The sequence below is a fragment of the Schistocerca nitens genome, chromosome 2 (genome assembly GCF_023898315.1).
Source record: "Schistocerca nitens isolate TAMUIC-IGC-003100 chromosome 2, iqSchNite1.1, whole genome shotgun sequence".
NCBI lineage: Eukaryota > Metazoa > Arthropoda > Insecta > Orthoptera > Acrididae > Schistocerca > Schistocerca nitens.
In genome coordinates, this window is record NC_064615.1 from 210,894,837 (window position 1) to 210,921,567 (window position 26,731).

The following is a 26,731-nucleotide window of genomic DNA, read 5'->3' on the forward strand; positions in this document are numbered from 1 at the left end:
TGGAAACAAAAACCACTTTCATGGAGGAAACTGAGGACCAGTTCAACCATCTGTGAATCGTCTGCTAATATTAAAATTAAGGAATCAGGAAGACTATACTTAGCATGAAGGGCTAAAAAAAGGGGACATTCCACCAATATATGGGGGTACTGTCAATCTGGCTCCACAATCATATTGTGGGGGTAGTTCATTATGCAGGAGGAAACAATGGGTGAGCCTGGTATGACCAATGTGTAGATGGCATTTCATTGTGCAGAATTTATTACTATGAGCACTAATGCACCAGATGTCATTTCACATTTGGGCAAAGAGAGATTTGATGTACATCCGCATATCCACAGCTGGAATCATGAAATGGAATGGGGGGTAAGTATCTGCTTGTCTAGCCAAATGGTCAGCCAGTTCATTCCCTGGGACGCCCACATGATTTGGGATCCAGAAAAAGACAACTGAGCAGCTGGCATGGCCAAGGGCAGGGAGAAGGTCATGGATTGCAGAGACCAAAGGGTGATGAGAGTAGTATCGGCTAATAGCCTGCAGGCTGCTCATTGAGTCTGACAAATTGAAGCACTGTCAAGTGATGTCTGAGAAACAAAATGGAGGACTCTGTGAATGACTAGAAGCTCTGCTTTGAACACTCTTCATTATCCTGGAAATAAATGGTGTTCTAAGCCAGTAGGGGACATGAAAGTGTATCCCACTTTATAGATTGTCTTAGAACCATCAGTGTAGAAGATGGCTGCACCGTAGAACTGTGCAAGGATGCCAGGTACAAGATGGCAGGAAATCATAGGGGTGACAGAGACCATAGGACCTTGGAATAGGTCGGTCCTAATCTGTGGTCCAGACACCATCCAAGGTTACAGGAGGAAACACACAGGGTGCATTCCAGTGAGTAGAGATTGATATCCTGGCAGAATGGAAGTGAGACACATGTCCACATGCAATCCTCCCATCCATGGGCTGTTTGCCAGGAGGGAGGCATCCCTTGTTTGCAAAGACAACAGGGTACACGGAATGGTCGGGGAACCGGCAATTGGCGATTGTGTAAGAAACCAGGTGTTGGCTCCATTGTATTTGTAGAGGGGGAACCCCGCTTCTGTGAGAAGACCGTCAATGGGGCCAGTGCAAAAGGGACCAACAGCCAGACACACCCCACAATGGTGAACAGGGTCAAGTAGTTGCAAAGTGTAAGGAGCCGCTGAGCCATAAACCTACCATAATCTAGTCTGGACAAGATGAGAGCACAGTAAAGATGGAGAAGAGTGGTATGGTCTGCAACCTAAGATGTTTGGACCAGGAGGCAGGGAGAATTAAGTTTCTGCATGCATGAAGTCTTTGTTGTGGTTGTGGTCTTCAGTCCAGAGACTGGACTGACGCAGCTCTCCATGCTACTCTATCCTGTGCAAGCTTCTTCGTCTCCAAGTACCTACCCGTTACCTACTTCCCTCTTAATCTGCTTAGTGTATTCATCTCTTGGTCTCCCTCTATGGTTTTTACCCTCCACGCTGTCCTCCAATACTAAATTGGTGATCCCTTGATGTGTGAGAACGTGTCATACATATGGGGCCCAGCCATGTTAGCTTTTCATCAAAAATAAGATCCAAGAAACATGACTGTGCTACAACATTGAGAAGTTGGCCGCGTAAATAAAGTTCAGGTTCGGGGTGTACTGTGGGTCAAAGACAAAAATGCATAACCTGTGTTTTGGAGTGAGAAAACTGGAAGCCATGGGAGATGGCCCACGCACAGGTCAGTCGGATGGCACCTTGGAGGCAGCACTCAGCAGATGCTACCGAGTGGGAGCTGCACCAGATGCAAAAATCTTCAATGTACAACATCGGGGTAACCACAAGCCCAACAGCGGTTACAAGCCCATTGATGGCTAGGAGGAAGAATGTGACACTCAGTACAGAAACCTTAGGGTACCATTCTCCTGAATCTGAGGGCACTGAGTGAAGTGCCAACTCGAACCCGGAAGAGCTGGTGAGATAAAAACTTGCGGATAAAAATCGGAAGGGGGTCACAGAAGCCCCAGTCATGGAGGGTAACTGAAATGTGATGGCACCAAGCCATGTCGTATGCCTTTGCAGATCAAAGAAGACCACTAAAAGGTGTCGGTGGTTAGTAAAAGCCTGTCAGAGCCAGGAGGAGGTCATGTCACTCGGTCAATGGTTGTCACTGACAAGGATGGGGTGACATTCATAAATAAGATTTAAAACTCTCATTGCAAGGGGGGCAGATGGCACCTCCAGGGTGTCTGGGGGTGGGGGCTTGTCTTGGGACTTATCTTTCTTCTTCTTCTCTTTTGGAGATGTAGGAGGGCAGGGCACAGAGGGTGTACAGGTGTCTGCAAGATCTGGAACCGAAAGAGAGAAGGCGACCCTTGGACACACGAATGGGGCGTCTCATGGCCGAGTTGTGGTAGGAGGCTTCCAGCCTGAAAGACACCGGGGAGAGGGATCCAGGGGGGATACCCCCATCACCAGCAGGTGCCAAAGAAGGGGGGCACTTCTTCGGCTGGAGAGGCGGAGCAGCTCCTAGACAGGAGGTCATGGGAACTGCAGGGGACAGGGAGGGGAAGAGGGAGGGGGGAGGTGGCTGGAGTAAGGAAGAGGCAGGAGGGGAAAAACATGTAACAGAGGCAAAAGTTGAAGATAGTGACACTGGATGGAGTTTCTCACACTTTCGGCGAGACAATCCAGGGACTTGTAGTCTTGAATCTTCTCCTCTCTCTTCTATCTGGGCAATCCGGTGAGCAAGAGAAGTGGTAGTCATGGCAAATGATACACTCGGGTTGTTGAGCACAGGGGCTTCCATCACAGAGTGGGTGTCTGTAGTCACCACAGAGAGGGTCCACAGTACAGGGGAAGACACGTGCTCAAAACACAAGCATTGAAAGCACCTCATGGGTGGTGGGACATACAGCTTCACGCACGTCTGTAGCACATAACCTTGACCTTCTCCAGGAGGGTAGCACCCTCAAAAGCCAGAATGAAGGTGCCAGTATTGGTGCAGTTGTCTTTGCGACCCTTCTGCACATGTCAAAGATAATGAATGCTGTGTCACTCCAGATTAGCCTGGAGTTCCTCATCAGTTTGCAGGATGAGGTCCCTATGAAAAATCACTCCCTGGACCATATTCAAAGATTGGTGAGGAGTAGTAGACGCTGGGACATTGCCAAGACGATCACAAGCACAAAGAGCTGCACATTGGGTGGCAGATGAAGTTTTGATCAACAGGGTGTGTGACTGCATCTTACTAAGAGACTCCACTTCGCCAAACTTGTCCTCGATATTCTCAACAAAAAAAACAATGTTTTTGTGGTGGTGAATGTGTCCCCATCGGTCCTAGTACAGACAAAGTAGCAGGGAAAGTGTTTCATCCCAAGATGGCAAGCCTGACCCTCCTCCCATGGTGTAGCCAGGGAAGAGAAGGCTGCCAGATCATACAAAGCAGCATTCAATTATCCTTCACCATTCAAAGAGACAGCCATTTGGGAACAGCCAGATTTTTGCAGCTTGATAAGCTTTATGTGCCAAGCATCCGCTCTGATACTGCCCACTCTAATCAGGGGCTCGCCCCATGGGCACCACCCAGCAACAGCAAGGGCACCTGGCACAGCTGCCATTGCTGGGAGTTCCGATGCTCCAAGAAGACAAGCAACCACTCCTTGGCATATATGGGGAGGGAACAGTTCAGGTATCAGTAGTGTGATCCCTATGTCGTCAAGGGGCTCAGCCAGATGGGTACATAACAGCCCCACCACCCAGACTGGCTACAAGTTCTGGTGACCTAGCAAGGTGGAAGGGATGGAGTTCTTCCCCAAATGGCTCACACTAAAAACAGGAAATTTAGAAGTGGGGGTCAAACCTCAACTGGGGACCTAAACACCAAAAAGCATGAAAGAACCAGCAGAAGGAACAAAATTGCAAGCAGTACAGGGAACCAGGTGGATAGCCAGGTCAATACAAATCAGGACACAAAGAGGGGAAGGAGGCTGCAACAGGGAAAGACTAAGAATTGGGAGGGAGGACAGCGTGAAGAAAATGCAGACAGGGAAAGAAGAATGGGCTGCAATAGCTCAGGAGCCCGTGTGTGCCACGCACGAGCTCATGAAAGAACTGTGAGCCTCTGGGGAATTTCTGCTATCCATGCTTCAGCATGAGATAGTTGGTATAGAGCAACCACTATATTTTCTTCTCAAGAAACTGACTGACTCCAAAATAAAGTGGTCAACATATGACAGCCAATTGTTCATGGTGTATGAAACATCGTGCCATCTCAGTGATGATAATGAAGGCAGATCACTTAACATCTACATTAAGCATGGACTGTGACCAGACTACATCTGTAACCCTTCAAAAGACGACCATCTTGATTACGTTGCACAAATTTTGACTGACATAAGACATGATCATGGTGCAGACAACATTATTGCCTCCTGAATCTCTCTGTGTATATTGACTGTGATGAGCTGGCCAAGCCACATCTACTGGAAACACGATTACTTGAGAGCTTACGCAGCACCACAACTGACTTTGCAAATCAAACATAACACCATTCCTGGTTCATTGTGTGTGACATGTCATAGAATAATCTTAGGCAAAAGGCGTTTTGACTGACTGCATGGGCTGTCATATTCGGGTATCCCTCTGACAACTAGATTAGTCACAGACCATTTTGTACAGCTGAATGTGAAATGTGATTGTAAACATTGGACCCAAGATTATACCCTATGCAATGAAGCTCTAACACTACTGATAGACTTTGTACCAGCAACACAATCACCCACACTCTATCACAAGATTAAGCAGCAAATCAGACCAAGAAACAATCCCTTACTCTCCATGCCATCAGAGAACAGTGATGGGCATTGCCTATATGTATATGCCGAATACAACACAAAAATAAAAGGTATATCAATGACATATAAGATATGCCTAATGCAATACAGAATAAAAGGTATATCAATGACATATATGTGTGTGTGTGTGTGTGTGTGTGTGTGTGTGTGTGTGTGTGTGTGTTTGTGTGTGTGTGTGTGTGTGTGTGTGTGTGTGTTTGTAGGAGGGGAGGTAGTAATACATAATCTGGATAATTTACTGAGGCCTATGTAAATACTTACAATTCCAAGGTTATTGCCAACACGAGATGTAGCCTGAGAACTGAGACCAGCCAAGGCTCCAACACAGCACAGTGATGAAAGTAGGTATGCCATTTGGTGAACCTCTGGATAACCTTGCGCAGCACCCAAAGCATACAAGCCAAGGAATGATGCCCCGGGGATGGCATAGAGGTAATTGTATTCTGGAGGATCACTCGGCCTATACAGATGCGACAAATGAATTATAAAATGACAACACTTGCATTAATATGAAACAGTGATCTATTTACTTTCACCATCATCAAGAGTAACATTGTTATTTCTACTACTTCAACACACTTATTGTGACTTCAGAATTACCAGAAAATTGATGCCTTATCAATAATTTGTGTTCAGCAATAGGTACAAATTGAGATCTGCAAAATCAATGGATGTGATGTGACTTTTCAGCCATTTCCAATGGATCTGTTGCAAACACTCTTCTCAGGTTTTCTGTCAGTCATATTAAGCAAAAATGAAATGAAATGAGCATATGGCATCATTGGCCAGAAGGCCCCATCCAGGGAAATTCGGAAACCAAATGCAAGTCTTATTTCAGTCAACGCCACACTGGGTGACTTCCACACCAGTGATGAGGATGAAATGATGAGGACAGCACAACACCCAGTCCCCAAATGGAGAAAATCTCCAACCTGGCTGGGAATCGAACCCAGGCACACTTGCAAGGGACGCGAACATGTTACCGCCCAGCAAAACAGGTGCACAATACTGTGCAAATCCCACAATATGATGTGAAAGCAAACTGGAACAAATAAATATTGAAAAACAAGAAACAGGCCACAAATGAGAATAAAGTTTTATAACATTTATAAAACAGTAGGCAAGTCAAACAAGAAGAAGGAAAGAATAACAGAGAGAGACAGAGAGAGAGAGTGCATTGGAAAGGAGGATGAATATGTGCCATGACTTACATTATTAGACTGAAAATCAACTGAGAATTGTAATGAAGAAATTAGAATCATGCAAACAGCAACCTGACTGTAAGCATACAATTATCTTACATGTGCTGTTCATCTGAGAAGAACACATTATCATTTCTATACTGTACACAAACGCATTTTCAATGTAGTGACATTTCTCAGTAATAATGAAGATAGGAGTGTGTGACAATGCTGCCATACAGATTCTGGAAGCAGAAAGCCCAGTACTTGCATTGTTGATAAAAATGAAAATTAGACGTATTAACAGGTATGTGATTGACTCACATTTAACTCAAGTAACTTAAAATAAGGTCAGAATATACTATTACCACTACTAATTCTACTACTATTACTATTACGCTGTCGTTCACCATTCAGCAACATACACACATTGTAATGCATTTTTTTTACTACCAGCATTTGTTTTAATATCTTGAACAAATGAAGAAGTACTCTACAACTGTCAAGATATGGTTGACCTGTCCAGAGGCAGGTAACTAAACAGATCAATAGTGCAGGATTTTGTATTGAAGGGTGGCAGGTGAGGTGTTTGAATGTACCAAAAAAAAAAAAAAGAAAAAAATACTTTTCTCATGGTGAGTGCCTGCATAAACACTGCATAAAAAGTAATTTGAAGAATTACGTTCATTTGATAAACTTAATAATTATTGTGTGTGACTGGGAACTGATTTAGCTAAACCCTTCTGTGGACTGTAAAATAAAAACCCAATTATATGCCAAATCCTTTAATGACACAACTTTGAAACATAGAAAGATCTTGACTGCACAATTTTTTTTTTTTAATGAAAGACTGAGGCTGTAGAATAAACTGTACAAGGAAATTAATGATAGCAAATATATGCATAATAATGTGAGTATGCATCTTAGTATTCAATATACATAAATTTCAATTAGTATTGTAATTAAATTTAAATTAAACTTTAGTACACAGTGCATGAAAGTGAACACACAGACTGAATATAAGACAGATCTCATCTCATGCAGGCATATTTGACAGTGCCACTGTCTGTTCGAAAGGAACCAGTGCCGAAATGAATGTGAAGATTGTTGTTGTTGTTGTTGTTGTTGTTGTTGTGGTCTTTGGTCCAGAGACTTTTAAGTTATCAAATAAGCAAATGAAGGCCATAATGCTAGCATTAACCATAAAAAGGAAGTCAAAGAGTAAACTTACAAACAACTATGCATTGCGATTAACTACATGTCAGAACCTTGTGAACACCATGACAAAGATACATTTATGCTACTTTTATAGAGGAGAAACTCATATACTGACAGCATGAAATGCATGTTATTAGGAAGCATCATGAACAATGTTACAGAGGTAGCCATAAGTCAACAATGAAAACGGAAGACATATTTGCGACCAATAACTGCAGTGGTACAATATAAACATGAAACTGATGTACAAGTTGTCAAAGAATAAGTTTACGTCAATCACTAAATTAAGCATTACGTAAGTATCACAAATGTAGTCATATTAGAACAGATGAAAATATCATAGATGACATATAACAGAATCATTTAGGTGAGCCTTGGTTATTGGCAACAACTTGAATTGAAAAGGAACAATTATACAATGGAAGGGATTTTTGTATTTTTTTTTAACTTAATGGTGTACTATTAGATTGTAGAACAGTCCAGCTGTTACCAGTTTACAAGCACAACAAAATGAAATTTTAGATGAGTACGACCAACAACAATAACATTACAATAGTCACACAAATAATGGATGACATACAATACAATCACTTAGGTAAGCAAACATGAGTAGCAACAATTTGAAATAAAACTGAAGCTAATAATACAATTTTTCTTTATTTTATATTTTGAGAACATAAAGGTATAGTATCAGACTGTATAACAGCTCAGCGTGAAGTGCATGTGTGAGGACACAACATCTTAGCATCTTGTGGTTGGGGATGCAGAGTTAGGATCATTAGTTTACAAAAACTGATGCTTAGGCAATTGTAATGCTGAAACAATGATCATGCTATTTTGGAATTGATGGATTCCATTTGGACATGTATTTGTATGAAATGCAATGTGAACATGTAAACAGTATGCTAATGTAGAACTATGTATAACAAAGTAAGCATGTTGAAATGGCCGCAAAACCCAAACATTCAACTTTCATTGGGTTAACCACAGTGTAATGTGCATGCAGGGGTATCTATATTCAATGCGAGAAGTTAAACTTACTGTGCCCAAGATGTGGAATGGGTGGTAGGAAGCATGGATGTGTCATGATAAAATATTTAAGTAAGTCATATGAATAGCATAAAGGACTAATGTTTGCAAATGCAAAATACCGAGGCACTACGCATCATCTGTTATTAAAGGATCAGATACACTATGGTGGCAGCCTGCGAGAACAGTGGGTCCATCTCTTGGGGTCAAGTGACTCTACAGAGGAAGCCTCGCAAGAAGCTACATTAGTTTAGTCCATGAAAATGACGGCACCATCTAACATGGCTGAAGATACTGACATACATTCAGCTATAATGGTTACATTGTGTATAGCTCACAAATTCTAGGTGATTATGGCTAATCTAAGCAATCTTAGATCGATTGGGTCAAATCCAAGATACATTTCTTATAGTGTCTTCAAATGAATCTAAGAACCAGTTCCTACTGAAAAACTCCTGCTCATTAAATAACCAATGTGACTGACAACATTCAATGTGTATATATTTCAAATTCTTCCAAAATGTTTAACAAATGACTGTGAGAGTCGATGTGAAAAACCTCAAGTCCTTCCGCTACTGGTAACAAGCCATGCTTCTTAGTTTTCAAATGCTGTCCCAGAGCACTGGCATTACTGGTATGTGAGTGCTGTCTGCATCTAGTACTGAAATCTCTCCCCATCTTACCAATATAGAAATTATTGCAATCTCCACATTGTATCTTATACACACCTGGTTTTAAAAATACTTCATGGTTTCTGTCCTACATCATGCCTTAATTGTATATACAGGGTGAGTCACCTAACGTTACCGCTAGATATATTTCATAAACCACATCAAATACTGATGAACCGATTCCACAGACCGAACGTGAGGAGAGGGGCTAGTGTAATTGTGTAATACAAACCATACAAAAATGCACGGAAGTATGTTTTTTTAACACAAACCTACGTTTTTTTAAATGGAACCCCGTTAGTTTTGTTAGCACATCTGAACATATAAACAAATACGTAATCAGTGCCGTTTGTTGCATTGTAAAATGTTAATTACATCCAGAGATATTGTAACCTAAAGTTGACACTTCAGTACCACTCCTCCGCTGTTCGATCGTGTGTATCGGAGAGCACCGAATTACGTAGGGATCCAAAGGGAACGGTGATGGACCTTAGGTACAGAAGAGACTGGAACAGCACATTATGTCCACATGCTAACACCTTTTTATTGGTCTTTTTCACTGACGCACATGCACATTACCATGAGGGGTGAGGTACACGTACACACGTGGTTTCCGTTTTCAATTACGGAGTGGAATAGAGTGTGTCCCGACACGTCAGGCCAATAGATGTTCAATGTGGTGGCCATCATTTGCTGCACACAATTGCAATCTCTGGCGTAATAATGTCGTACACGCCGCAGTACATCTGGTGTAATGTCGCCGCAGGCTGCCACAATACGTTGTTTCATATCCTCTGGGGTCGTAGGCACATCACGGGAACATTCTCCTTTAACGTACCCCACAGAAAGAAGTCCAGAGGTGTAAGATCAGGAGAACGGGCTGGCCAATTTATGCGTCCTCCACGTCCTATGAAACGCCCGTCGAACATCCTGTCAAGGGTCAGCCTAGTGTTAATTGCGGAATGTGCAGGTGCACCATCATGCTGATACCACATACGTCGACGCGTTTCCAGTGGGACATTTTCGAACAACGTTGGCAGATCATTCTGTAGAAACGCGATGTATGTTGCAGTGCTCTCCGATACACACGATCGAACAGCGGAAGAGTGGTACTCAAGCGTCAACTTTAGGTTACAATATCTCTGGATGTAATTAACATTTTACAATGCAACAAACGGCACTGATTACGTATTTGTTTATATGTTCAGATGTGCTAACAAAACTAACATGGTTCCATTAAGAAAAACGTAGGTTTGTGTTAAAAAACATACTTCCGAGCATTTTTGTATGGTTTGTATTAAACAATTTCACGAGCCCCTCTCCTCACGTTCGGTCTGTGGAATCGGTTCGTCAGTATTTGATGTGGTTTACGAAATATATCCAGCGGTAACGTTAGGTGACTCACCCTGTATAAAGAGGCTTTCATTTTCAACAAAACACTGAGATTATTCCTTTTCAAAACTATCTCAATTTTATCACATTGGGTGTCATTTCTTTGATAGCCTAAGGAAATGACCTTTTTTCCCTATTTTTTGCTACCATTTTCAAAACTATCACAATTTTATCACAGTGGATGACATTCTTGGATAGACTAAGAAAATGACCTCCTTTCCCTGTTTTTGGCTACCCTGGATTTCTTCTTCTGTATAGAGTAAAACAATTTACAAATACTTTTAGATTTATACTCATTTGCTACACCTACTTGAACAATAGTCTGCAATTCATTATATGTTGTCTCCTCATTTATATCCAACATCAAAATTCTGTGTATCATAGAGTGCAAATATGTCAATTTGTAGGTGCTCAGATGACATGAATCTTCATCAATTATAAGATCAGTGCAAGTGGGTTTATGAAATACTCCAGAAGAAAGATTAATTGTCTTTCTTGGTAATAGAGAGATTGCAGTAATTTAGTGAATCATTCACTTCCACTTTGAAAATAAATTTCATATTTTAGAGCATGGAACTAAAATGGGCACATAAACTATAAATGAACTTGTCACATCCTTAATACAATAGAATATACCATCTACAGAATGATGATATGTTTTCATTTTTGGTATGAACTCTTGACTGTGATTCAAAAAACACGTATTCCAAATTATTGACATAAAGCTCTGCCAGGGTGCAAGCAAGTGAATTTCTCATTGCTAAACCATTTGGCTGTGAGCATATACTGTCACTGAATTCCACAAACTCACCATGGAAATCACATCATGGATCAATAAATCCTTTCCAATTATATCTAGGGTTTCATTAACTAGTACACACAACTACAGTACAAGTTTCCTCTCATTAAAATGAGAGGAAATTTACACATGTGATGAAGGCACAACATAGGACAGAAATCAAGAGTATTTTTAATGAACCTGATGTACATAACATACTATGTGGAGATTGTGATAATTTCTATATTGGTAAGATGGGGAGAGATTTCAGTACTCGATACAGACAACACTTGTATCCCAGTAACACCAGTGCTCTGTGACAGCATTCTAAAATGAAGAAGCATAGCTTGTTGCTGATAGCTGAAGGACTCGAGGTTTCATTGTCACCCCTCATAGTCATTTGTTAGACATTTTGTAAGAATTTAAAACATGTACACACCGAATTTATCAGTCACATCAATTGCTTAATGAACAGGAGTTTTTCAGTAGGAACAGGTTCTTACATTTATTTGAAGACACTACATGAAATGTACCTCGGGTTGAACCAATTGATCTAAGATTGGCCATAATCATCTAGAATTTGAGAGCTATATATGATGCAGCTTTTATACCTGAATGTATGTCAGCATCTTCCACCCTATTAGATGGTGCCACCATTTTCATGGGCCGATCTGATGTGGCTGCCTTGCCAGGTTTCTTCTATAGATTCACTTGACCCCAAGAGATGGAGCCACTGTTTTCGCAGGCCATCACCAGGGTGTATCTGCTTTGCTGTGCAGCTCCTTTAATTACAGAAGATGTGTAGTGCACTGGTACTTTTCATTTGCCAACATTAGTACTTTATCCTATTCATCTGACTTACTTTAAAATTTTCTCACAGCACAATCATGCTTCTTCCCATGCATTCCACATCATAGGCACAGTAAATTTTACTTCTCGCATTGAATATAGATACCTGTGCATGTACATTACACTGTGGTTAACCCTATGAAAATTGAATGTTTGGGTTTCGTGACCATTTCAACATGCTTACCTTGTTATACATAGTTCTACATTTCCATACTGTTTACATGTTCACATTGCATTTCATATAAATATATGTCCAAATGGAATCCATCAATTCCAAAATAGCATGATCATTGTTTCAGCATTACAATTGCCTAAGCATCAGTTTTTCTCAACTAATGATCCTAACTCTACATCCTCAACCACAAGATACTAAGATGTTGTGTCCTCGCACATCCACTTCAAGCTGAGCTGTTATACAGTCTGATATTATACCTTTAAGTTCTTAAATATAAAATAAAAGAAAAATTGTAATATTAGCTTCTGTTTTATTTCAAATTGTTGCTACTCATGTTTGCTTACCTAAATGATTGTATTGTATGTCATCCATTATTTGTGTGACTATTGTAATGTTATTGTTGTTGGTCGTACTCATCTAACATTTCATTTTGTTGTGCTTGTAAACTGGTAACAGCTGGACTGTTCTACAATCTAATAGTGCACCATTAAGTTAAAAAAAAATACAAAAATTCCTTCCATTGTATGATTGTTCCTTTTCAATTCAAGTTGTTGCCAATAACCAAGGCTTACCTAAATGACTCTGTTATATGTCATCTACAATATTTTCATCTGTTTTAATATGACTACATTTGTGATAATTATGTAATGCATAATTTAGTGAGTGATGTAAAATTTTTATTTGACAGTTATATTTTATTTCTTGTCTACAACAGTTTCATGTTTATGTTGTACCACACCAGTTATTGATTGCATGTCTTCTGTTTTCATTATTGACTAATGACTACCTCTGTAACACTGTTCATGATGCTTCTTAATGACACGCATTTCATGCTGTCGTTATATGAGTTTCTCCTCTATAAAAGTAGCATAAATGTATCTTTGTCGTGATGTTCACTAGATTTTGACATGTAGTTAATCACAATGCACAGTTGTTTGTAAATTTACCTTTTGACTTCCTTTTTATGTTTAATGCTAGACCACCTGCTGACCTTTTTTCGCTTATTTGATAGCTTAATCACCACACTCAGTCTGGCACTGGTTGTCTTCAAATAGACAAACACACTGTCAAGTACGCCTACGAGAGATGAGATCTGTATTATTTCAGTCTATGCATTCACTTTTGTGAGCTTTGTACTATGTTTTGATTTAAATGTAACTACAATACTAATTGATATTTCTGTACATGGAATAAAAAGGTATTTGCTTCTGTTATTATGTACCTACTTGCTATTATCAGTTTTCTTGTCCCCCTTATTCCACAGCTTCAGTCTGATAATGATATTCCGAAATGCATAATGCTTAATAAATCATTGTGCGATCAAGACCTTCCTATAGTTCAAAGTTGTCCCAAATATAAAAGGTCAGCTCCCTCTACCATGGATGTATTTCTCCATCAAGTAATGAAATCCTTTAATATTTGAGATTTTTACACTTTTCTAAAACATCCAAGTGAACAGTAAATTGTAACCTTTTTAAATTTTCATCTGGAAAAATATCAGTAGTAAATGCTTGTATCTGTACTTTTTAATGGTATTATCTAATGATTTCAGTCATCCATAAATTTCTGTTGAAAACACTCTCCCACGAACCAGAAGGTCTGCTAGTGGATGCTGTGTGACAGAATTTGAATTCTAAAAAGGCATAATTTTGAGTACTGTTTCTTTGTCTGTGTTCGAGTGTTCAATGGTCTCCCCCCCCCCCCCCCCCCCCCATCAGAAGCAATGATCAACAACTTAAACTTTGCAAATAGTGACCTATGGACAAATTTATGATTCACTAAAAATCATTTTATTTAACATATTTTGATAGTTTGTTGTCTAATGACAATGTTATAGAAAATTATTTAATTATTGTGGATAACAAGACACAATTAGTAGTTTGAAAGCTCAGTCTCATAAGATTACAAATTATGAGAAACTTTAATTACATTAGAATTTATTTTGACTTTGAACACTACATCAGAATAGCTTATATAAATAATAACTCTTTGGTATTTCAGTTTTGGATAGGGTGATATTCTTTTTCTTTTATTCATGCTTTCTGAAAATTCACAGTTGTTATGCATAGTGTGGTCTACATAAAACAATAGTGTATTGAATGTTTTGCTTCAATCTAATATTACATCTATGCACTTGAATGAATTACTTTGAGTTTGTGAATTGTGCATATGTGCTGTTGTGGGTTATGTTCAGTAATCTGAACTATCAGTATATTCCAAACACAGTACAAATGTATGTGTTAAAATTGTTAAAATTTCTTGTTACTTAAATTTTACTTTTTATGAAATTTTATTAGTAAATATGGTTAGCAGTATTTTTTGTGTGTTTATGTAACAAAATAATTGTGGGCATTATATTAAGACTGGGTAAATTTGGTGGAGCAGTGGTTAGTTTGGTCAGAGTAATGTACAAGTACTGTGTGTCAGATTACACAACTGAACCAACCCCTGCATATGCCTATTAAACAGTGCAATTAACCAGGTAATTATTCATGTTTCTGTAGTGAAACAGTTGTTTCACAGCTCTTTCCACATATGTGACGTCAAGCTCTATATCGACAACCGCAGAAACTGCTATCGATTTTTGCTAGCGTGCAACACAGGCACCTCACATGACCTCATGCCCGCATATCAGAGATTCATAAAAATATGTCATTCTTGGAATGATTTATTACAATTATTGCTATAACTGAAAATTGTATACCATTTTATCGATGCTTAATGTGTTCATATAAGAGTGCTCTCTCAGGAGTGAGTTGGCATAATCAACAATTTACAAAGTAAGCATGAAATGTGCTTGTAATATAATTTTCAGTATGCCATTATAAGGTAACAGAGCACTGAAAATTTATCACAAACACGCCACCATCAATATAAAATGTCACTTAATGACGCATCAATGATATAAGCCTTCAAGAGATACTATGATAACAAAGACAAGAGAGAAAAGTCATATCAGTATGTGCTAGTGTAATGGATAATGATGATTTTTCTCAAATCAAAAGATGTAGTCACATCACACCACATGCAAGTTTTTTTTTGTGTCAGCACTGTCAACACATCTGGGACTTTCCTATGAATGTGATGTAAGTGTATTCTGAAATATTCAGTGTCATTTAGATTTCTGCCTTATTAGAGAATGAAGGATGAAACAAATAGTTAGCAATTTCGGAGTATGTGGTTCGTCAAGAAGCTCAGAGATCAGCGTAATTTATCATGACTGAAATGAGCAGCAATAAAATTCATAGTCTTCCTTCTCACAAATATTTGGCTCTTTGTTTCCAAATGCATGGTGACTTCCAAGTGTATGGTTAGGCATGAACCAAAGAGAACAGCTTAAACTGCTGTGAGTGAATTGAGTAGCAATAACATTAACATTCTTCCCTGTCACAAATATCTCACTGTTTGTTTCTGAATATGTGGCAAATTCTGAGAGTGGGGTTAGGCGGGAATCTAAGAGCACAGCTTTAAATGCTGTGACTACAACAAGCTGCAATAAAATTCGTATTCTCTCTTCTTACAAATTTCTGGCTCTTGTATCCGAATGTGTGGTGATTTCTGAGTGTTTGATTAGGACGAACCTAAGAGGACAGCTTAAATTGCTTTGGGTGAAACAAAGAACAATAACATTCATATTCTTCCTTGTCACAAAGTTGATAACCAATCACACTGTCATTGATTTAACATGTAAAGTCAAAATGACATCACATATGCAGGAAGTAGTGTGAAATGAGTTGTTACCCGTTTCTGCTAACCAAAGGACAATGAAACTATATTTGTAACAGTCAGAGGGTCTTTCATCTAGTAAAGCAGAACAATTTGGGAGATAATTATACTACACAGGGGTTGAACATAAAAATTAACAAAGAACCAGGGTAAAGGAAGATACACAATAGGACTAAGGAAATTATGTAACTACAACAAAATATAAGTGTGCATCAACAAAAATTCTATAAATGAAAATTTAAAAAGCTAGAATAGAAGATCTGAGTGTGAAAATAACTGAAAATGAAGGAAAATAGAAATTAAAATTATCATAAAGGAAACAAAATTCAACAAAATGACACAGAAATAACTAAACTAGTCAATGGAAAGCAGGAAAACTTTAATTGATACTAAGCGTCCAGAAGGGGGCTACATAAGTATTGGAATGTCAACCACAATGTCTGCCTTATCCTTTGATGCTCTTGGTGATCTCCTTACTATCTCCTCTTCTCCAAAGCTGGTGAAGAAAGAACAGAGGTTTCAAAAACTCACAACTTCATACTTATTTCTCCTATTGTTGGCCTTGACAATTGGTTCTTCTTCCTTGTGAATCTATCTTTTTGATTTATGGATTTTCTAATTATATTTACTTACATTTCACAGCTCTCAATAAGTGATACACACCTCTTAAACATATCCAGCATCCTCTTCGTTACCAGGAAGCCACCATAAACATTAATGAAGGAAACAAATGCTGCAGCTGCTGCCAAAGTCTAGAAAATAAGATCAACAGTAACAACAATTTTAATAACTATCTCACATTTACTTACTAATTTTACATACTTTACTTTATGCCTGAAATTTTGTTTCAGACAACTCATTAAACAAATGCATTGATAACATACACTTACTGAAATGGTTTAATGAGAGACGATAATGAAAAACATAAATCAAATGATGAATGATAGTGGGGAGGGAAAAAAAATTAAAATTGTTGGACATGTTATAACAGATACTATTTAAAATATGGCAAGAAATTAAGCGTCATCTCTCTGGATATCTTAAATCTATTTTGATGGCTTGGGCTCCACTCTATCCGCAAGATGTGTTTGCATGTCTGAAGGCAGCATTGACATAGCTTAGAGTAAAGTCAATGAGATGTATAAGGCATTGGGGAGTCATCCTCAAGCACAATTCTTTAACTGTTGTTCACAACTCATGGACTTACATACTTATAACTGAATCCAACAAGCACACTTTTTGCTTGATGGTGTCCCAGATGTACTAAAATAGGTCCAAGCCCAGTAAATATTGGCATGCACACACACACACACACACACACACACACAAAGCACACAAAGAGCACTCTCATGCATGTGGAGTATCAGGAGAGATGGAGTATTGCAATATCTTGCAGAAGGTACAGGTTACCTCTTAAAACTATGCCATCTGGCGACACCACAGTGGTGTCGTTTGCGATATAGTGGTCAACAGCCAGTGACAGTGGTATCATCTCAACAGTATTGCTCAGTGGCCGGCGACACCACATTGGTGTCGTGAGCGTAGTATCGCGCAGTGTCCGGCGACAGCAATTTAGTATCTTTTGCATTCTGTTTAGGTAACAATAAGTTACAGATTTCAACAAGTTTTTTTGTTTTTATAAGTACTTGTGCCATTTCATCGTGGCGGATGAAAGAGACAATAAGATTATTTACGATGAATGCGTGGACGTCTTGTCTGACGTTCTGGACGACATGGCTGTTTGGGAAGAAGACATTGGATATCAAAAAAATTAAAGTGAAGCAGAATCGTAGGGAGATAGTGAAATTAAATCCAAGAAGAATTTGGCGAACACCACGATTGCCAAATGATTCAGCTGAATCAGATGAAGAAGACAGTACACAGTGGTCAGACTTTGATTTACCGAGAACAAATAATAAATTTGAAGGATCCCCAGGTCCAAATGTATTTCCCAAAGATACACAGTGTGTCAAGGATATCGTAGGATTATATACTGGGAATGATCTATTTGAATGTATTAGCAATGAAACCAACAAGTACTACAGTCAAAATTGCAATAGAAGGAAACTGGATTTAAAAAATACCAAATTTGTCGACGTTACAGGACCCGAACTTAGAAAATGATTTGGGCTTGCTATCCTTATGAGAATTGTAAAAAAAGCAAGGATCAATGATTATTGGTCCACAAATCTGTTGATAGACACACCGATATTTCACAAAACAATGTCCCGCAACTGATTCAGACAAATATTATCATTTTTACATTTTTCCGACAGCAACAATAAACCGGATAATGCAGACCGGCTTGTCACAGTGCAATTTGTAATTGATTATTTTTCCAAAAAGTTTAAAGAAACATTTAATCTTAGTCAAAACATCTCAACTGATGAAGGAATGAGACTGTGGCGTGGACGGTTAAATTTTAAAGTTTACAATCCGTCGAAAATTACAAAATACGGCATACTAATTTGGATGCTGTGTGATTTGCGTACAGGATACATTTCCGCATTTGAGATATATTCCAGTGCTGGACAGCCTTTAGCAAAAACTGTGATGGAACTATTGACACCTTCTGATGGAAAGTGGCATCACCTCTGCTTGGATAATTATTGTAGCAGTGTAGAACTTGCAGAGAAGTTACTTGAAAAGAAAATTCGAGTTTGTGGAATGATATGGCAAAATATAGGATTTTCGGAAAATTGAACTGCACAAGAGTCAATGTGTCTGAAGCTTGTCATCAACGGAAATGTGACAAGAGGCCAGCAACAAGCCAAGTAATCTGAATTAGAGCTGCCGGCACCACGTGAATAAATTTGTACAAGACATGCAAACAGCAAAGTGTTAATGTATTGCAAAGACATCTACCCTAAAATGCCGAACTATACTACTGTAGCATTTGTGCATTGCACAAGAAACCAAGGTGTCTTACGAGCCACATAATCCCTTATCAGCTGATGGCATCACCTGGCAGCCAAATCATGTAACCACTACTCTGTTTATCGCTAACTTACGATGAGTAGCGACAAACCTTTCGCAAAACCATCTGACACTGCAACAGCTTCTTGCAAAAATGTAAGGGCTGCCAATTTAATATAACTGTATTTAATGTATTTATGCATTTGTAAAGTAACTATAGTTCATGTAATAATATGGATAATCTAAGAACTTGTATGACATGTTTGTAAAGTGTGGGAGATGAATTTTTGGATAATAATGAGACTATGAATTTGTGCAACATACTCTATTTGAGTAATGTCGGTAGAAGAGACAAGAACAACTGCTGTAAATTGTTTCTCTGAGTTGATTTTTAGCACAAGGACTGTTGAAGTACAACTTAAGAGGAAATTAAAGTGAAGGTTATTATTATTATTATTATTTATTATTATTATTATTATAGATATTGAATGGAAAGACACTTTTGGATCATCCAAAATAGTGTGTTTGAGGTGCTCTCACAATGTAACACCCACAAGAAGTGTATATTATTTATAATTATATGTTAGTGGAAACACAGTGCACAATACTGGATGCTACATTTTGTGGCTTGTTAATCTTCAATGCAACTACAAAACTGGGATTGAACACATTGTTTCTTTGGGTGGTGTAGCAATTTGTAATAGAGGTTGATGTCAACTTGTCTAATCAGTTGTCAAGAGTTATGGAAGTAACATTTCAAGAAAATAGCAATGCTAGTTAGGCGGTGTAGTTATAATGCACCACTTGAGTGACATAAGTTATGTTTCTACTTTACATCAGAGGGACTTAGTCAAAATTTCTTACCTCTTTTTAGTAGATGTGACATAACTCTCTCATGTAATGGTTAAAATCAATTTTGTGCAATACACGTGTAAGTTGAAAAAATGTGTATTATTGACAGTGATGCCCTTTATTTAATGCAGAATCTGTTCAGCTTATTTTGTGTTAATTATAGCTGTATGTCTTACCAGTGCTGGTGGTAAAAGCTACAATAATAATTAATAAAAATAATGATAACTAAACAATATACAGAACACTGGTCTGGGTGGCAGACAAAAGAACATAACAAAGTGAACCTTCTTTGCTTCTTAGCGAGTGGGCTACTACATTGAATGTGAACTAAATTCCAGTTAACTTAACACGGGCCCAAAGGACATTTGCTTTCATACAGCATTACATCTTTGGTATTTCAGAATCATTCTTTGCTACTGATTAATTCATAGACTGGGATTATTAATGGAAACAATGTTATAATAAATGAAAAGCACTATATTGCTCATGTTCTACAGGGTTAATTTGCTGCATTAATTGGCTTTTGGTTTACAAGGCTATCATCAGACTTCCAAGTAATTGTAGTTTGTGGAAAAAAGAGCTATCGGTTTCATGATAAATCATATGCACTTGGATGGAAGTGATGATTTCTTCTACTTGAATGGTGCCCTAAAAGGAAAGCAGGAGCCATCATATCACATTGTTTTCAATACAGTTGTACCCTGCCCTCACTATTTGTCAATGTGCACCAGAAGTCACGATCCCAGAATTTTTTCCCATAGTTTCAACATTTAATGATAATGTTCCTGCACATATTCACGTCTCTTTGCACTGTAAAATTGATGATCAGAGGGAGATGTCCAAAGCAGTGGTTTCTGTACCACTACTAAGTTGGTGATTCTGAGTTACATACCTTGTTACCAGTTGTTATTATCCAGAGTTGCATTGACAAGCAGTTTGGTGCACTGCAGCCTGTCAGTCAACTGCAACAATTTGTAACAATCTACAGCAGCTGACTGTGCCCCTGTCATCTACAGTTCTGTCACATTTTGTCTATCTTGCTCTCACTTGTCAGGTAGGACAGCAGTATATAAAGTCCAAGAATATCTCAGTCAGGAAACATGCCAAACTGTTTCATTCATTCATCAGGGTAACAGGAACACTTTCTCTCCAACACAGTAGGCATCTCCAACTCAGTTGCTCATCAATAACTGTCTTTGCTCATTTAATTGTTTATATTGAAGGTGTTACAGACAACACTGCATGGTATATTTGCTTTCTTCTACTTATATGCTTTACAATACAAACATGACATTTACATAAGTTTGTAAAAACTGGTAGAAGCTAACTTTGAAGAATGTTATTTTTAGTCCTGGTGAAGTGTAGGGGCACTTGAGGCAACACTGACTGCATGAATTAGCTTAGGAGATAGAATGAAGACAGACTAACCTACATTCATAACATTTTTTAGATTTAGAAAAAACTTTTGACAGTGTTGACAGTAATTTACTCTTTGAAATCTGAAGATTGCAGGCATAAAATATGGGGTGTGAAAGGTTATCTACAATTGTACAGAAACCAGATATCGTAAGTTAAAGGACATGAAAGGAAAGCTGTTATTAAGAAGGGAGTGAGACAGGGCTGTAGTTTATCGCTATTTTATTCAATCTGTATATCAAACAAGTGTGAAGAAAACCAAAGAGAAATTTGGGAAGGGAATTACAATTCAAGGAGAAGAAATAAAATGTCCATTGACACTGTAATAGTGTCAGATGTGGCAAAGAACTTAGAGGAGCAGTTGAATGGAATGGATAGTGTCCTGGAAAGAAGTTCAAACAGGCAGTCTTCCCTTCCTCTGTTGTGTCACCTCCTCCCAATCCACTACCCCCATCACTATCATCATCATCATTTACTGCACTGACTCACTACTGCTGCTGCTGCCTTACATTCTTATCCCACGCACCTTCTGCCTCTCCCTCCTGCATTTCTATCCTGTGCTCCTGATGTCTCGCTTGTGGCTATCAGCAATGCTTTTCCAACCCTTCCTCCCACTCTCTGCCTCCATTCACACCTTGCCCAGTACACCTGATACAACCACCCATCCCCAGTCAAGCTGCAGAACTGCGGTCTCATCACACTGTACTTAGGCAGCACACTTCACCCATACTGGTGCACACACGTGCATGTGCATGTGTACTCTAGCTTGAAAAAGGATTTGTCCAAACTCAGCAAATTTTTATGGAAAATCCCCTTAAAAACACATCTGCTTAGATGACACTAGATAGGTAACGGTCACCATATAAACTTCTGTCCAGAGAAAACCATTTTCATGTTGAAAACTCATCTCATCATCTGAGCAGCAGTGTCTTTTTGAGGCACTTTTTGAAGCAATGCTATGACAGGTTTGCTACTTATTTTCAGGCAGAACCAAAATGTTGCTTCAAGATAATGTTGTTACTCAACTGATAAGCTAAGAATATTTCATCACTGTAATTTGCGAAGTAAATATGTATTCCCTTATATTATTTCAATACTATAGTAAAAATGTTAGGTTGATAATTACCACTTATTCCATCCTGTGTTTTCCAGTGGTCAGCACAATATTTCACATATTACATTCTAATGTAACTACTACACTCATACCCAGATAACTTATGTGATAACATTACCCAGTATTGAACACTGCAGCTACTGTGGAATAGGATGCACAACAGCAGTGAAGAAAAACACAATAAATGTACAATCTTGTACAATCTGAGTACACCTCAGCACTGGACATTCTTTCCAAATTAATTAGTTGCTTGTAAATTTTGTAATTAATTATGTCAGACTACGTCACCCAGCAGATGCAGACAAATTTATGAGGTACTTATGAAAACTAAGTACAGTTTTGGTAATAAACTCATGAAAACATATTTTCAGACCAAAATGTATTTTTTCAAGAAAGAGCATATCCTAACTATTTTTCTACATAGTTGCCACCATTGTTCAGACATTTGTTATGGCAGGAAACCAACTTTTCTACACCCTCTCCATAGAAACATGTTGCCAGTCATGACAGCCACTGTTGAACACATTTTTTGTGTCAATCACAGTCATAACACCTTGCTCCAAAATCACGCTTCAAGTTCAAGAACAAGTGGTAGTCAGAGATACGAGATCAGGGTTGTAAAGTGGATGATTGAACTGCTCCCAACCAAATTGCTGAATAAGGTTTTTTACTGACACTAGCAGAATGGGGAGGTGCGAAGTTCTCTCAGTGTTTCACAGTATCACACCGCACTGACGGTTTCACCTCTCAGAAGCAACTCAACAAACAGAATGCCCTGTCTGTCCCAGAACACAGTGCACATGATTTTCTGAGGTGACAACATTGTTTTGAGCTTTTGTTTTTTGGGGGATCGTTAATGCCTCCATTCCATTGATTGTTGTTCACCATAAATTCTACAAACTGATGATGAATTTCAGTGGGCTTAACATCTTTGTATTCAAAACCATATTATGAAATGCATTTCACAATCACCGGGCTCAGATATTGTGCTAAACATTCTGAACGATCACTGAAAATGAAAACATAACACAATCTAGCTGTCATGGTATCAGTGGAAAAACAATGAACTGCAGAGGTGAATGTGAATGTGCAGAACTGTGATGCTAGTGCTGCAATGTTGGTAGAAGGAAATGGCATTTACTCTCTGGACACACCTTGTAAAACAGTTTTAATTCCTATAGTATGGAAACAATTTATCTCCCAACATGGATTCCTAATCTACTCATCATCTACCCAGTGATTTCCAGATAGCCTATCAGTTTCAAAAGGGAATTTATACACTCCTATATGCATCAGTGATTGCAGATATTTTTATTCAAACTACACTAATTTTCATTTTTATCACTTCCTCACTAGTAATCAACAAAAGTTCTCACCTGCACAGTGTTCTGCGGCATAACCCCACCGCCCATAAGCAGCAAACCTCCCACAGCTGTGATGCCAGAGATGGCATTGGTGACAGACATGAGCGGTGAATGAAGAGCAGGTGTTACTCCCCACACTGTGTGGTAACCCACAATACCAGCAAGGCCAAATGTTGTCATCATGGTAGTAAATGCTGGATTAGGTGAGATCATTCCCAGGCCCATTATGCCACTGAGGCCTAGAAAACAAGTAGAACATTTAGACCATTAGTTATGACTGACTATGTATATGACAGCCTCAAACGGATATATATAATTATGTTTCCTAATGATTCAAGCTGCAAGAGTATTATTTTGAAGCCACAACGTAAACCACTTACCGATGATTATTCTTAACTTACAAATCAAGAATACTAATGACAGAAGGTACAGTTTACATGCAGTGGTCCGTGCTTCACAAACTAAACCTACTTTTTCACATCATACAATAATATATTGTTTTATAATAACAAACTCTACATGAGACAATATGTCTGTTTCATTGTATACTACAAATTATAAGAAGAGGCAGTGGTTTTACTTATAAGTGCTGTCATGAAAAATAGAAGTACATTTCAAAGTTGCCATGAGCTAAAACTGTTGGTCTAGCAATCAATTGCAGTAAAACTTCCAACTGGTGGAAGAGGAACAAGAATATACATTCACAGTAGGAAACAACACAAAAATTTGTATGATGAACATGTGGTAAGAATTATTTGTGGAAATATACAGAGTACACATTAAATGAAAAGCTAAGAAGCAAATTTTAAGAAATTTGCCTAATACTAGAAATATCAACTGTGCTGGATACAGTTTGTTCACTGGAAGCTTACAGTTTGTCTTGCAGAGTTCTTGGAATGATAACAATTGGTTTCATTTACAAACACAGAATGTTTCACATGCAGAAGATTGGTTGTGCTGCATTGGGACATATAGTCCACCAATGTAAAAGGCATGCACAACACGTCACTTAAGTGCTGGTCTGCAGGCAACACATCTTTAGGAACTACACACAAAAATTCCCAGATGTTTTTGTGGGTAACTCTGAAGGCTGCCTCTGCAAGGAACAGCACACAGTTCCACTACAGTGGCACCCGTCTCATCACTAGGAGGCACAGCGAACAAAGCACTACTTCTTCCACCATGTCATATGCCAGCAAATAGGCAGTGCCAGATTCATCTGTCCATGCAGCACTTAGACAGCTGTCCCCCCACGGAGAATCGAGTTCTCATCAAATTCCAGCCGTTGGAACATCATGCCTCCGAGAGCCACAATGAGCCATCAACCTCCAGCTATGAGCCTCAGTATCTCAGACTCTGGGGCATTCACTACTGTTTATTGACTTCAGTGATAGTGGTTAAGGGGAGCTCTCCTCAAAATGGTCCACCTGAACTTCGAGCTTGAGACGAAGCAAGCTGGGATATTTTTAATTTTCCTCTTCGTTTTGCCATCTGCCTCCTTAAAATTCATTTTTTTCATTTTTGACTAATTACCAATAACATACATGAATATAATCTGAATTTTCATAAAAGAGAAAGGTTGACCTTCAGATTTAAAAAATTTAGCACCAGATCTAATTATGTGCTTAGTTTTATGTATGTAATTAATTTTCTAATTTATTTTGACTATTCCTAGTTAGTATCTTTTGTTATAGGGTGAAATCAGTAACTGTTTCATAACTTAAATTCTGTACTAATTATAAACATTTGGAGGAAAAATAATAGCATTCTTAAAGTACTTATTTGACTCTATTTGAAAACATGTTAGCAAAACCAGCCCTTAATTAATTCCAAAGTAATTAAAATTTTGTCAGAAGTATTGTTTGCATAATGATATTTCTTAATTTCATGATTTAAACAAAGAATTCGGCCTAATAATCCTTGTAGTAGCAGAAACTGTTAACAAGAACCAGTTTTTTGATGTATTCAGTTATTTCAGTGAGTTACGTTTTAATTGTAATTTCTGTAAATTTAACTTCAAACAATGTGTAGTTTCAGTACCTATTATTGTGAGGATATATACGGGCCCAAATTTGAGTCCCGAGACAGTCAGTCCACGGCTAAGTTTCAGACGAGGAACCTGTATTGGTTAGATCAATAACAATTCATTGGTGAAATAAGTGTAACACAATTAAGCCATGTGTTAAAAAATGACAGTGTCTGTTCCATAAGTATCTTGTTATTCTTCAAGAACTGTGTGGTTAGGTTTTTACTGCTCATAGATGTTCAATAGTAAACTATTGTAGCAGTATGTGGATGTTTGCCTGCAAACTATTAATGAGGCTTATCTAAAGTTAAACAATAGTGCAGTGGCCATATTAAATGTGTATATGGGAGGTTGTGAACTGTGAAAGTGAACAACTGTGAAACAAAAATGTGTACCTGTTGGCTACATCATTTAAAGTAGCCCGTGTTTGACTTCCACTCCCCATTTTTCAGCCGGTATAGCAACAGTGTATGTCGACACACCCACCCACACGAGAGAGAGAGAGAGAGAGAGAGAGAGAGAGAGAGAGAGAGTTGGCGAACCATATCACAAGCTGTACTACTTACACTCAGTAGTTGTGGTCTGCACCAGACGTATTTATTTCAAGATTTTGTATCTTTGTCACAAACTCTAACAGAAAATTATACAGTATCCAGCACTGATCACAAAGATAAATTCTTTGCATTAAGTTTATAAGTTTATTATGCATTTTGTAATATTAGGGGACTGCAGTAATAAATCATTTCTTTTAAGCTTGTAGAATTGCAGTGTCTCTGGTTTTAGATTTACCTGGATAGTTCCTCCTATTTAAGGTCAATTTAATAATGATTAAAAGCAACAAAAATTCTCCAGCAAAGACAACACATACCCAAGACCAAAAAACAATACAACAGAGGTAATGATAGTGCACTGACATTCAGCTAGTTGGTTGGCTGGTTGGGAGAGGGGACCAAACAGCGACGTCATCGGTCCCAGTGGTTTAGAGACAGATGTGGTAGGGAGTCAGCTGTGCCATTTCAAAGGAACCAACCCAGAATTTGCCTGAAGTGATTTAGGGAAATCACAGAAAAACTAAATCAGGATGGCCAGACACAGCTTTGAGCCGTTATCCTCCTGAGTGCAAGACCAGTATGCTAGCTACTGCGTCACCTCGCTCA

At 38.5% G+C, this 26,731-nt stretch overlaps 1 protein-coding gene across 5 annotated transcripts in view; it reads right to left on the reverse strand.

Annotated features, from left to right (window-relative positions):
- Nucleotides 1–26,731, reverse strand: part of LOC126235925 (NAD(P) transhydrogenase, mitochondrial-like) — a 227,995-nt gene that overhangs the window by 33,718 nt on the left and 167,546 nt on the right. For all 5 annotated transcript variants that reach the window (XM_049944884.1, XM_049944885.1, XM_049944883.1 and 2 more), the window contains exons 9-11: nt 23,561–23,787; nt 16,550–16,638; nt 5,129–5,327 (exon numbers count right to left, since the gene is read on the reverse strand). In XM_049944884.1, the coding sequence (XP_049800841.1) occupies nt 5,129–5,327; nt 16,550–16,638; nt 23,561–23,787 (515 nt within the window). The remainder of the gene's footprint in view (nt 1–5,128; nt 5,328–16,549; nt 16,639–23,560; nt 23,788–26,731) is intronic.